A 15,097-nucleotide genomic window follows, 5' to 3' on the forward strand; every position below is an offset into this window, starting at 1 on the left:
TAACTTTAGTCCTTAAGAAAGCCCTCTGAGGTAGGTATAATTACTCCTATTCTACACTAGAAGAAACTGAGCTTTGGAGACTTTAAGGATGGGTAGAATTGTGATCAATAATAACTGGGGCATTTTACACATGGCACTTTATCTCACTTTGTTAGAGCTCTTCCATTTTAAACTATACAAGTATAGTTACCTGAATTGTTTAAAAAGCAGAGAATGCCAAGCTGAAAACGAATTGGTCAAGACTTGAAGGGGAGGGGCCAGCTGAATGACTCAGTTGGTTAAGAGTTAGATTAAGAGTGCGAGCTCTGAGCAACAGGGCCGCCTGTTCAATTCCCACATGGGCCAGTGACGCTGTGTCCGAGCTGAGTTGCTGCTGAGCTGCCAACAGGTGGCAGAATGGCTCAGCTGGTGAGAGCACGTGCTCCTAACAATAAGACTGCCTGTTCGATGGTGGGCTGTGCCCGCCCGCAACTAAGACTGAACTTGGCACCTTGAGCTGAGCTGCTACTGGATGGCTCAGTGGATAGAGCATGTGCTCTTAACAACAAAGCTGCTGGTTCGACTCCCTCATGGGATGGTGGCTATTCCCACCCACAACTAAGATTGTAACACAGCACCTTGAGCTTAGAGGCCAAAGGTGCCAATGGGCAGCCAGATGGCGACTGGAGCCCTCCACAACTTGGCTGGTCCCCCTCCCCAATTCCCCAATTAAAAAAAAAAAAGAGGGCCAGCCAAGTGGCTCAGCTGGTTAAGAGCTCGCTTGGGAGCACCAGCTCTGAGCAGCAGAGCTGCGGTTTGGATCCCACATTGAGGGCCAGTGACTCTCGCCCTCTACAGCTAAGATGATGAACAACAGCTCGACCTGGAGCTGGGCTGCTGTGAGTCGCTGGCGACGGCGTAGGCTGCAGCAGGGCTGCAGTGGGCTGCCGTGAGCTATGTGAGTGGCTGGCAGCCAGCGTGAGCGGCTGGTAGCCAGTGTGAGCTACCGGGAGCCGCTGTGAGCGGCCAACCAACGACTGGCGACCGATTGCCTCACCCGGGAAGAGCACAATGATCATACCAACATGGGCCAGTGAAGCAACATCCTCCACAACTAGACTGAAGAACAAAACAGCAATTTGTCTACCTGTCTGTTCCCCTTCCCCGATTCCCCAACACTGTTACCCTCCCCGCAATTCCCCAATAAAATCTTAAAAAAAAAAAAAGAATTGAAGGGGTTATCTTAATTAACCAGATCATAATTTCAACTCTAATTATATATTAAAAGACAAATGCAAAGAATAAAACCCAGAATTTAGAGATGGGACATACATTATTTTAACAAAGATGGTTTTAAAACATATTTTATGTGGGCATGTTTTGTTGTGTTTCAGAGCCTTTTGAATGGACTGATGTGTTCTAAGCCTGAAGACCCAGTAGAGTACTTGGAAAGTTGTTTACAGAAAGTAAAGGAACTAGGTGGCTGTGACAAGGTGAAATGGGATACGTTTGTCAGCCAGGAAAAGAAGACCTTACCTCCACTCAATGGAGGACAGTCACGGAGATCCTTTCTGAGAAATGGTAATGTATATGTAGAATAATAGTTTATAGTTATAGCAGTTCTCTTTAAATCATACCATGTAGACTGTAGGCAATAATTTAATTTATTAGGTGTCCAAATGCCTGAAAGAATATTTAGCCCTGGAGCATGATTAATCTCCCTCTGCTACTAATTGTAATCATCTCTATGATAAGACAAACATAATCACATACCATTGTCCAGCACTTCATTATAAACGCCTAGTGAAGTTTTATATTACTGACTTCATTATTTTGCAAAATGAATTACATGAGCACACTATGAATTGTTCTTACAATTTCAAATAAGACTTCAAAATAAATGAGAAGATGACAGACAAAACTGATAGTTATTAGTCACTGGGAAGAGACTTGACTTATTAACATGGTTTCGAATTCAGAGTTAATATGAATGCATCTGCATAAATGCATATAAAGTTTATATTAGTTAATGCAACAAGGATTTATTAAGCAGCTACTGAATGTGACACATTAGATTAAGTGTTCGGGTGCTATGAAACAAGTAAAAGCCATAAACTCGTTTAATAGTTTGAGGAATAGTGTGAAACTAAGAACTGGAGTTTGCTAGAGGAGATTCGTGGTATTCTGGTAGCTTTCTAAACAATGTGCTTATCGAAATAGTGGTTCAGCATCAGCCAACAAGCCTTTTAGGTTCTGAGTGAAATTGAGAAGTGTAATAGTATGTGCACAATGGAATCAGTTCCAATCAGGGGAAACTAAATGGAGTCTTTCCCAGTGGCCAAGATCATTATATTTTCCAAATTTAAACCATTCTCAAAAATAGTGTCAGCTATACAGGCAGAATTTGAAGTGGAGATCCTTCTAATTGCAATAAATACAAGGGGAAATAAATCTCAGATTGTTTTACCTTATTTAGTCATGACCCACTTAGATTTTGTTTGAATGCAGTGTGGGGGAAAGTCAAATGTGTTAATTTTTAAGAAACACAAGCATAGAGGGAAAGCAGAAATAACATTTTCTCCAGAGAGGAGAATCCTTTCCTGTCTGTGCTGGAGTCATCACTAGGTGGTTTAGGCTTGGGTGCTCAAGAGAGCACCTTTTTTCAGTTATGCCCACAGCACACTTCTAGGTAAGTTATTTCTTTGGTAAACAAAATGATATTTTTCCTGTGTTTAAAAAAGTTTGAATACCTTCCTGAAATGGCTACCTTACGTCCCAGGGTGTTGTCATACTCTTAGAATCTGGCCCAATGTTAAATACCTGCCCTATGCCCTTGTTAAATCAAGTGAGACAAATATGGGTAACTGCTTTCTAAACTTTAAAGCACTAACAAGCCTCAGGTATTACTGGGTTCAGTCTAAGATAATTTTACATTTCTAAATTTAAGTCTAAGAGGATATGACATTCACTTAGTCAAAAACTGCTCTCAGACTGAGTATAGAAAGTGACAGTTTTGCAGCAAAATGAATGATGTCTCTATATTGTAGTTACTTGGCTTGATTATACATAGCAGCCAGGCAGGCAAGCATGTAATAGAGAATAGTGGGGACTGTGGTCAAACCAGAGAGCAGAACTAGAGAGAACGGTTATTGTCTAAAGGTGGTTAAGTACAAATTTTGGAAAAATGTCAAGCTGAACAAAACACACCTGTGGGGCTCTACTGGGCCCACAGATGACCAGTTCATAACTCCTGATCTGGCAGGAGGAGCTAACTTAGGAATGGAAAAGGTAGGTTTAACTTTCATTAGAATTAAAATTGCTTGTTAACTTAAGTCTCCGTATCTATTAATATGTCACCAGAATTCCCATCAGAGATCTTTTAATTAATTATCAAACAGAACTTTTCATGTACTATGGTGACAAGAATGGTGTATCACACCGTCCCTTATCTAGAATGTATGCTAAAAGGCAGAGACTGATTTGCTTGTAATAATAAAATTTTATTTTATGAAAATACTTTACACATTTGTGCTTTGTAGGTTTTAGCTATAATTTATGGGCTAGATTTTAAATTCAATAAAATGGCTAATTTCACAGTAATTTAAAGCATTATGATTATTTCTATTAATATAAAGTGATTCGTGCATTTTTGCCAAAATATTGACATAGCCATGCTAATATATAATTATCATGAAAAATTATTCTGTGAAGTAAAATATTTTGGTCCTTTAAGCAAATTACTTTCCTAAGTAAGAATATGACAAAAGCAAGGATAAATTATTGGCTGACACTTCTTTAAAGCATTTTACTACAAATGTGAGATGAGCCTTTGTTTTTTTCTGCCATATGTATACAATTGAACAAAAAATTGCTTGTGAATAAAAGTTCTAGCCCCATAGCTCCAAATGTCCATAGAGCTTCTCTTCTGGAATGCCTCATTGTCATATTATACTCAACATATCCCAAACCAAACATACCAACATACCATATCTGCTTCAAAACCAGCACTCCCTTACCCTTTTCCTATTTCCATGAAGTCAGTTAATGAATCGTTGAGCAATAAAATAACCATTTATTGAGTACTATGTGCCATATACTCTTTTAGGACTAAGCATGTAGCCACCAAGAAAGAACAAACATGGCACTTGCCCCCATGGAGCTTACTGTCTAGCAATGAAGTCAGGCAATAAAAATATCATTAGAAGCACAGTGGGTGCTATAGGAAATACTATAATACGTGTTATAGAACTAGCCATATTAACAAGAGCATGGATCCAACTTAGGCTATGGGACTTAAGATTCTAATGGGAGAAGAAAAACAATGAATGAATAAGAGCCCTCTCAGATGATGAAGTGGAAGTGTTTTACAGAACATTATTAAAGAGATGTCTTTGAAATTAACTGGGTGGCTTTAGATTAAAAAGTAAGCAAGGTCCTCTTATAGAACATGACATTTAAGATGGGGTGTGCATGACAAGAAGAAGTCAGCCGTGGGACTAACAGAAGATCATTTTAGGCAATGGATTGTGGGGACAAGCACGGAAGCAGGCAGACCTGCCAGAGACTATTATGATAGTCCAGGTAGGTGATGGTGGCTTGGGCAAGAGTTGTGGTAGTGGAGATGGATGAAAGCATATGAATTTGGGGATATGTTTTGGAGCTAAAAATCTATAGGAGTAGTTGTGAAGAGTGAGGAAAGAAAGTAATCAAGGATAATGCCTAGTTTTGCCTTGTGCTAGAAGAAGTAATTCAATTTCAAGGCAGAACAGGATACTGTTGTCAGTGCCTTCCCTGACATAGCCCTTCCCAGAATTTTCTTAAGACTATCCACTGTCATGTGCAAACTACTCCACTCCTTTGGTGGAACTAAAATGAGTCTAGTAGGTCAGCAGTCAATGACCTCATTTATGGTATCAACAGAGAATGGAAATGTCTACCTGATAAAAACATTTTGGGAGGAGATGTGAGCATTATGCCACGCTAAAATCCAGTGGTCCCCTTATCTGAATTCCTCATGGAATGCCAGCTGGCATCCTGTCTCCTTTGCACAGGTGCCTTTTGGGGAGTCAGGGCTTCCCTGTGCCTCCTCTCTGTGAATACTGACACATGGGGTGAGAAAGGAAAGAACCATGAATTATATATTGACAACTGGTTGAGACCATCTGCCTGATTTGGACTTGCCAGCTCTGTCCTCTTGTTCTTTTGAATATTTCATTTGTATTTCTGACTTTGAGTCTTTGTATTTTGTTTCCACCAACTGAAATACACCTTCCACATGTTGTCACCTGTACTTGTCTTTCAAAGTTCATGTTGGGCCTCTTTTTTGCAAGTCCTTTTCTACCACCCCAACCCAAATGGATCTACCCATTCATTGAACTCCTGCGGTGTTTACTATAAGAAATATTCATTTTAGCACTTACCCTCCTGGTGTGCGTACTGCTGTGAAATATAAGCATGTAAGCTCTAGTTTGTGAGCCCTGTGGAGGCAGGATTACATCTTACCCTTCTACGGAATCATGCTCAACACACTAACATGTTTGGCAATAAATGGCAAATACTTGTAGTCACTGTAGATATAAACTTAAATCTTCATAGTTACATTTTTAAATCAAGGAGGTTAAAGGTAATAAATATTGGAAAAGTAAAATTCAGTGATGTTGAAATATATTCCAAATGTAGAAATTGCTTGCCACCCTTTTACTTATCTTATAACAGTACCCTAAGTTTTTGTGCATTATGCTACCAAGCCATTCCACTGGACTACGGTAGAGTGCCTGGATCATAGTATCTGTATTTATTGAATAAATGAAGTACATTCTGCATAAGCATTGGGTCCATGGCAGCTGCATATAGTTGTGAAAGTTTGGGAGTTGTGCACTTCACAACTGTAGGGAGCACTATTTGCAGAGACCAGGGTGTATACAAACAACCAAGCAACTCTAGGCCATACTTAAGAAAGTTCCTCCAGAGCAGGGGTTGGCAAACTATGACCCATGAACCAGGTCCAGCTCCCTGCCTGTTTTTATAAATAAAGTTTTATTGGAACACAAGCACACCCATTTGTTCATATATTGTCTATGACTGCTTTCCTGCTACCATGGACAAGTTGAATATGAGACTGTATGTCCCTCAAAGCCTGAAATATTGACTATCTGACTCTTTAAGAAAAAGTTTGCTGACCACTTATGAGATGAATTGAAAAAAATTAAACTCATTTGGTTTTTAAATGTCTTCTACTAATTGGTTAAGTGCAAAAAATGTTTTATTATGCTATTTTTTTCCGTTTCAAAGTTATCTTACTCTTTTGCAGTAATGCCTGAAAATGCAAACTTTCCATATCGGCGGTATGATCGGCTCCCTCCAATCCATCAATTCTCCATAGAAAGTGACACAGACCTCTCCGAGACTGCAGAGTTAATTGAGGAATATGAGGTTTTTGATCCTGCTAGACCTCGGCCAAAAATCATTCTTGTCATAGGTATGAGGACAGAAAGCAAAATTCTCATACTATTCCTAACTTTGTTTATATACTATTTACGTTTCAAAAAATTATGTTAATTATGCATCTTATTTGCAAATAGTTGGGTAAAAAATGACAAGCAATAGAAACAAAAGCTCAAGAGGCAATAGATGGAAATATTTTTAGCACGATTTTCAATAAAACAGAAATTGTTATAATTATATAATCTAATGCCTATGGCAGTTTTATAGACTCCATTACAATGTCATACAAATTCTCTATAAATTGAAAGTAAGTACTAATCTCTTCAAGATTTATTGACCTGTGGTTTTGTGTTTAATTTTTAACATAGATAACTGAATTCATTTGAAGTTTTCTGAACATGATGTGTTTTTTTCCCTTTAACTCAACAAATTGAATTTTTATTCACTATTAACTTTAGAGGGAAAAATAAATAATAATATATTGGTAAAGACTCATATAAAGGAATATACATTATGGCAAACTGGTAACTACAATAAAATATAAGTTTTGATATTATTAGACAAGCAAATCTAAGTGTTTTACACAGCACAGAATATCTCAGTATTAATCAAAACAATGATAATAGTTAACTTTTATATTGCCACTTATGTTGAATATGGAAATAATCAGTCTGGTGCCACTTCACAAGGAATAGCTATTGCAAACATTTTAAGTATTTTTTTCCCAGAATGCAATTTTGACCCCTCTTGCAAATTCTAACTTCCTCAGAATCTACAAAAATCATAAAGAGACCTGTGAACATGCGATATAGGTAGTCATTGTCTCCCTTTCCAGATTGACTCAGCTTTCACAGAGATGACCAAAAGCAAACATCTAATGTGAAATGTTCAAAGTTATTCTAGCCAGCCAGTAACTGTTAACAGAGGTCAAAATACATACAGCCTGCATGCAAAGAAGCACTGCTTCCAGAAGATATAACAATGATGGCAACCAGGAAAAAAGCATGCAAATAAACACACCACGCTATAACAAGAGTTTAAGTTCACCAGACTAGAAAAAATGACATTTGTGTACTTCTAAGTGTAATGAAAATGCAATTGCAAATATATTTAACCTTGAAGTATTTAAAATAATATAAGAAGAAGAGACTATAGAAATCGACTTTCCAAAAGTCAAAATATTCTTGTAGTGTATGGTAGTTACTCTTATGCCATAAACCTCTATCTATTCTTGAAAGTGGGATTTTTTTCACATGTACTTAAAAATTTAAGGTCTGTACCTAGAACACAAAGAAATGCTTTATTAAAAGAGCTACATGTGAAGAACAATTGGAAATTATTTCACCATTCTATAATGAAATATTCTTTCCATTTTGTTTTTCTTGTCACAGTTACTAAAATATCATTGATTATTAACAGGATGAATAAGTGGAGGCTTGATTGACCATAAAAAAAGGGTAATATCAAATCTCTCTTGTGGAAAAAAAAACACATAAATGAATTTTTTGTGCCTTGTGAATTTTATATGAAATTATTAAAGTATTTCAATAAACTAAGATCTTTGGAGAAGATACAAATGCTCAAATCTCCTCCATTACACACATAGCTCCTTTTTACTCAGTAAAATCAAGTTGCTTCCCAAGGGTGTGATTTTGGTTTTAGACTTACATGCTGTATTATCACATTTTATGTATTACAAGAATGATGCAGAACCAATGAGCATAAATACTTTTTAGAGGATTGAGATAACAGATGAAAGGAAAAGACGAACCTTAGGTTATCTAAGAAAATTGGGATAATTTTGTGATTTTTGAGAAATTATAAAATAATTGGACCTGAACCTTACAAATTTTTATTAGTTCCAACCTGGAAAAGGGGCAGGAGAGGTACAAGGATCCCCATGATATTACATCCAAATAAACAAAATTTCCCTTCTGGTGATGCAGAATTTTTTTTTTTTAATTTTTACTGGGAAACAGCCATGGTCACTGGTTACACATTGCTTTCATGCTACAATGGCATAGTTGACTCTTTTAGGGAGGGCACAGCTCACAGTGGCCCATGCGGGGATGGAACCAGCAGCCTTGGTGTTATCAGTACCACACTCTAACCAACTGAGCTAACCAGTTACCCCAGAATTTTTTTTCTTTTTAAGCTGGACATCTTGGCACAGATATGCATCTCTCTTATGTGAATGTAATCATGAAATCTAAGAGTTAGATGGATCCTAATATTTGTAAGTATAGAGATAAATAGAACAAAATTAAACTCACTCTGGTTTGAGAGAGAAGAAAGTAAAATTAATCTGGTAAGAAGTTTCAGTAATCCTACTCATCCAATAAATTAATGCTATTCTCTGTAAGTTTTGCTAATCATATTTTTTGTTATCTACTACTGCCTCCATTAGTTGATAAAAAGACAATTTTTTTCTGTGATGGTGCTATAACTTTCTTAGTATGTTTAAATATATTTTTTAATTCAGTGGAATTTATAATCTTAGTTTCATGGTTTGTGAGATCAAGTGTAGAAATACAGTAAATGAAAGACCGCTTTCATTCTTCAGGGATCAAATCAGTTTGAATTTGTTGATGGAGCTGGTCATACAATTTTTTTTTTTCTTCAGGCCAATTCATGATTTGCCCATAGGTTAACAGGCCAAAAGCTGCTACTTAGAGCCAAAACTAACTTTTGATTTGCAAAGTAATTAATTTAATCTGGCAGTAGTTCATAACATTAAATCTAATAGGATAGGATTTAGAATTTTTTAGAAAGACAGCGATCAAAAATATAAACAAGTTCCTATCTTAAGTTTAATGAAACAATAATAAGATAAAACCCAGATATTAGGTACATTATTTGGGGTTGGGGTTAAAAAATGGTTCTCATTATATTACTGATCTTAGAATTCTGCACATTACATTTCCAATGAGGAAATAAGCCCTGGCCAACCAAGTTACCCAGCTGGAACTTTTCTTTCACAAAACAAAACAAAAACAAAACACCTGTCTTTCTTTTTTACTTATATTACTTGCAACACAAATAAAAAATGTTTACTAAATAATTATGTATAAAATGACTTCTACTCCCAAAAACTTGATATATTATATTAGTGGGGAAAACATCAACTCACTTTTCTATGGAATTTTCATTTTCAATATTGCTTAATTATAATTATATTCCAATGAGTGTCACCAAAGGATTTCATTACTTATTAGAAATTGACTTTTTAAAATATTTTGTCTGCTTATTAAATAATTTATACTTAGGTATTTGAAAACATTTCATTTGATAATTTTGATAATAACAAAATAATAAATCAGATTGGGCTGACTGCTATGTGCTTTATTTTGATATTTGTTCAGACTTTAGATTCCAATTTGTCTAGGCTGTTTAGAAATATAAATTAACCAAAATAATCTAATATGATTTGGAAATAAAACTTGAGGCGTATATTTATAATTATTTTTAGTACTTAAGCTTTTAAAAAAATAAATGTCATTACCAATGATTAGTATTGAGTTATGTTGCAAAATGTTTATCCTTTCACACTAATGTATCACCAAATCAAACTTATCATGAGTTCTGTGAAATTGTTCTACCATAAGGATCTATTCCATTTACTCTGCATATTTATTACATAAAACTTCTTTTGAACTTAAAGGAGATAAGGCAAGGACATGCATGAACAGAAAGAGTTTTTTAAGATTTAAATAAGCCACATCAATATTGGTGTGTCTTTTGTTTAAAAATATTTGTCACATTTCACCATATTGTTCATTATCTCTTTGTTGACATGGAGCACATGTCTGTTATTTCAATCATTGTCTTTTGTATTCCATAGATTTTTCTTTGATTACAGAGGAAAAACTATGAGAGCTTACACAGAAAAATCATAACGGTTTACTTCAATGGCATTGTTAAAATTTTTTAAATTAGTTATGTACTGAAATAGGTAGAGGGAAAAAAATGTCTCTTTCATCTAATGCAGTTGATCATGACCATTCTACTCTTTCCTTGGTTGGTCTAGTGCAGGGGTGGGCAAACTTTTGAGACGGAAGAGCCAGTCCTGTCCCTCACAACAATTTAAACTATTTGAGAGCCATACAACAAATGAAGTCACCATTATGTGAATAATAGTCTTTAAAAATTTTATAAATGAAACTATGATAGTTTTACTTTCATTTTCAATTTTACTTCAGAGCCACATGTATGTACCCAAAGAGCCACATACGGCTCGCGAGCCGCAGTTTGCCGACCCCTGATCTAGTGGAACAGTTACCTGCCCTGGTACTGTTGGTCTGGTATCTGCTTCTCACGATGAAGTTAGTAGTTGCATAATAGAGAGTTTCTCATTGTATTAGAAGGTCACAAGTTTGCCTGTTTTAAATGATAGGTGGCCCAGGAAGTGGAAAGGGTACTCAAAGTTTGAAAATCGCAGAACGTTATGGATTCCAGTACATCTCAGTGGGAGAACTATTGAGGAAGAAGATCCACAGTACCAGCAGTAACAGGAAGTGGAGTCTTATTGCCAAAATAATTACAACTGGAGAATTGGCCCCACAGGTACTGCTGTATAATTTGCACTTATTCTGCCTTTCTTATACCATTTGTGAGCATACTAAGTTTAACTGTGGTTTTGCATCTCTTTTTCTTTATAAAAGGAAACAACAATTACAGAGATAAAACAGAAATTGATGCAAATACCTGATGAAGTGGGCATTGTTATTGATGGCTTTCCAAGAGATGTTGCCCAGGCTCTATCTTTTGAGGACCAAGTAAGAATGTCTTCTTTTATTTTAAATGACCTAATTTTTACTTAAAACCTTGAAGTTAAAAAAAAAAAAGATTTCTTGGAAGACTTGCTGTTATTTGGAATGAATTCTGGTCTGAAAACGGGCAAGTACATCAGTATGGGTTGGCAGAAGTTCATTTCCTTGGTGCTTAAAAACTGAAGAGCCTCTGCCAAAAGGAAAGATAAAAACTAATAATAGAAATAATTGTTTTTATTAAAAATGCTAATTTCTGTAATCTTTATTTCAAAATACTTTCCCTAAGATTATATTTTAAATCTTTAATTATTGAAAAAAAACAAGCCTTATTCAGCACTGCCTGGGATATAAACATCACCTGTACTAATTCATACATTGTTACCAATGAAGGAAGCCCTCTTCACAGGCCTGTGAAATACTAAACTACCTACCTATTAAAAAGTAGGGCTCAGGTTGCCAAAATTTACTCAAGTTTGAGTAGACCATGCCTGCTCAGCCTCCAACACATCTATTTTAAGGGGAAATAAATAAATTAAAACATTTCATATATCTATTTAATCTTTGAAAAGTTAGTATGACTGATTTTTCACTTAAAAGCTTGAATTACAAAAATAGTATATGGTTATAAAAATTTTAAGTTCTGGTGCAAAAAGTGTAATACCCTCCTTCCATTCCACTGCCCCCCCCCTTCTCCTGATAGAAATATTATTAAGCTTGTTCTATATCTTCCCAGGCCTTTTTCTGTACACTACACACTTACACACACATCCATACATATCACACACATCACGCACATGTATGCATGTTCACATACAATGGATTTTTAATCTTCATAGCTATTTCCAAACCGCCCTCTAAAAAGACTTTTCCAAGTATAGTCCCATCAATGCTGAATAAGAGTATTTCTCCAGACTCTTTTGAACCAGATATAACTCATATTTAAAATTTTTGTCAACCTAATACATAAGAAATGGCATTTTTCACATTTGCATTTCTTGAGTTACTGCTAAGGTTAAGTATATTTTCAGATACTTATTGAACATTTGTATTTCTTCCTTGTGTGTGAATTGCCTGCTTCCTTTTGCCCGTATTTCTACAGACTTGTTTATCATTTTTTTTTTACTTATTTAAAGAAGCATTAAACATATTACAGTTGTTATATCAAAGAGGATTAAGTCAAATGAGATATAAGGATGTCTCATATAAAAGAAGTCTGGAGTAAGGCAGTTCAAGGCGAAAAGATAGCTTCACAAAGCCTCTCTTTGAATCTTCAAATGAACTGTTTGGCGACCTATTGTGCTGCAATGTCTTTCTTCCCTCACGTTTCCCCCTCCCAAAGTTAGTCCAGAGCCTCTGGTGCTTACTCAGTTTAAGGACTTAATTCTGATTGTCTGGTATTTTAAAGAGAAAAACTAGAAAAATCAATATTGTGTTGTTTTGTTATTGCTGCTGCATGATACTGCTGTTGGAAATGAGTGCTGTGGCAGCCATTCCATGATTCTTGGCTATTGGTGGAAGCATGATAAGCAGGCATTCCCATCCAAACCTGGTCCACCCTACGTTTTGAATGAATGTACTTGGCAGGCACAAGCAGAAAAAGCTACTTGATTCTCTCTCTATTGCCTTTCACACATGCTATGCTCTCTCTCCTTCCCTCCCCTCCTCTCCCCTCCCCTCCCCTCTCCTCTCCTCTCCTCTCCTCTCCTCCCCTGGATAATAACTCAAAGAGAGCCCATATCTTTTCCAGTCACTTTAAAAACATTAACAGATAGTCTCGTTTTCAGGAATTAAAAAGCCCAGCCCACAATTACATCTCAATAAAACTGGGGGGAAATTTTAATTTAAAAAAATAGCCCTGTTCAATTTAAATCAAAACTTCACTTTCTCAGTCAATTTAACATAGCTCTGCTATCCTCAGATTGCGCCTGGTTCAGGCTCAGAAACCTAAAGCATGTCTCAGATACTGCTGTTCTTCCTCATGTGGCTTGCAGTGAGCGGGTAAGGAAAAGGGGCAGGAAATACACAGCTCTCCAGGAACTCTCTCTGGATACCAGATCAATCTCCTCCTTCTCTTATACAGCCTGGACTCGGGTGATGGGCCAAGGGACACAATACTAATTTGGGGACACCCGTTAGCAAGTTCTATAGGATGGTCTGGGATCTCTCTCTCTCTCTCTCTTTAGAGTGTGCAGTCACTTGTGTGTACTATTCTCAACCAGTCTGTAAAAGTCCATTTTAACATCTTCTTAGGCTGGTATTGTAGAAGCCTAGAGGTTCTTGGCCACTGTGGGCAGTACAGTGACACCTGAGGTCAGTGCCACTATTGCTGCCCTGCAAGAGTTCAGAGTGTCCAGAGGCAAAGCTGAAGTGTTTACGCAAAGCAAAGTGTTAGGGTCAGTCCTGATTACTCCACACCCTGTGTGCGGTTAAGCTCCTATGGTATCTTTTTTATGGTACGATTTTTGACAGCAAATGTGCGGGGGTTTCCCACACCGATTCTCCAATCCTCCAACACCAACTAGGTGTCCAACAAGGGACTTCAACTCTGACACTATCCGAGGTTAGCACAGACCCCACAGGTTAAGGGCTCAGTTCCCACCTTATAATCTCATGTTTGGTCTTTCTAACAACCAGCCCCATTCTGATGCTATGTAGGGGCCCCATCCTGAGTCACCTCATTATCTTAGACTCCAGTGTAGTCAGAAGGGGTTCGTTAACAACAAAAGACACACCTATCAAAAAATGCCAAGGGTCTTAGAAGCCCTGTGCTAAGAATCAGGGACAAAGATTAAATACATATTTTTATTATGCCACAACTCTTCAAGGGTTATTTTTTTAAACCAGCTCTTTTTAGTGCACATGTGGGCACATGCACACACATGCAGAAATTTTCCCCAAGGTTTCCTCACAGGTCCAGGGTATGTGAAAAGAGCAATTTCTGACGTCTGCCATATACTCGTACTAGTGATGGGAAGACCAGTGTAACAAAAAGACCTAACACTTACGTGGCTTAGAAGACAAAGAAGTATATTTTTCTGTTAGGTAATAGCATCAGAGTGAACAGTCCAGATTGGCTGGGCAGCTTTTCTCCTTGAAGTCATTTAAGGATCAGGGTTCCTTCCAAGTTGTTTTTCTGCCATCTCCTAGGACACTGTCACCATCTGTATGGTGAAAGCAGGGTTTCCATCGCATATGGGTTCCAGCTGGCACATAAGGGGAGAGAATGTGAAAGGCTGAAGTCCCAGATCTGGAAGTAACATCCATCACCTCTGCTCACATGGTGTTGTTGAGACTGTAGTCATGTTGTAGTTGCAGGAAATATAGTCCAGCTGGGCAGCCAGGTGCCTGGCTACAGTTCTAGGGCTATGGAAGGATGGGAGAACTCGCTAGCTGCTTCTACCACAGTGTGCCCCTTCAGCCATCCAAACGTCTGCATGCTTCCTTCTTCCCACACATGGAATGTCCTTGTTTACTCCCCAAGGAAAACAACTCAGTGTCCCATCATCTAGTCCAAAAGTCAAGGATCTTCACTTGATGTACAGTTCTCTCTATTAGGTCCAGGTTTAACTCTTCATACTCAGTCGCCTATAAACCAAACATCGAATTGTCTTCCCTCCCTGCCACCAATAAACAGTAGAAGAGCAAGACCAGGAGTAGTTAAATAAAGGCTCCTATTCAGAAAAAGGTAGTCTGGCAATATACATATATAGTAGTCATGGAACCATAGCAAATAACAGACTCTGTGAGGCAGGGATTGCAAATGATTCCTGACCTGGCAGTGCAGTCGTTTCCTGGGCTGACCCATTGGCAACTCCTTTCTCTCTCTCATGGAGTAACTCTGTCCATTCTCCTCGCAAGGCCCCTGGCCCTCTGAGAATTCCTTGTCCTGCCTAGCCACATCAGTT

The 15,097-nt window shown here is 37.4% G+C and overlaps 1 protein-coding gene across 3 annotated transcripts in view; it reads left to right on the forward strand.

The window, feature by feature from the left end:
* The window catches only part of AK5 (adenylate kinase 5), a 225,566-nt gene that overhangs the window by 4,435 nt on the left and 206,034 nt on the right, over positions 1-15,097 (forward strand). For 2 of the 3 annotated variants that reach the window (XM_019644035.1, XM_019644036.1), the window contains exons 2-5: positions 1,374-1,560; positions 6,290-6,457; positions 10,817-10,986; positions 11,085-11,198. In XM_019644035.1, coding sequence (XP_019499580.1) covers positions 1,374-1,560; positions 6,290-6,457; positions 10,817-10,986; positions 11,085-11,198 — 639 coding nt within the window. The remainder of the gene's footprint in view (positions 1-1,373; positions 1,561-6,289; positions 6,458-10,816; positions 10,987-11,084; positions 11,199-15,097) is intronic. The other variant, XM_019644037.1, reaches the window with a different exon arrangement.

The sequence above is a fragment of the Hipposideros armiger genome, unplaced genomic scaffold, assembly GCF_001890085.2.
Source record: "Hipposideros armiger isolate ML-2016 unplaced genomic scaffold, ASM189008v1 scaffold_84, whole genome shotgun sequence".
NCBI classification, from domain to species: domain Eukaryota; kingdom Metazoa; phylum Chordata; class Mammalia; order Chiroptera; family Hipposideridae; genus Hipposideros; species Hipposideros armiger.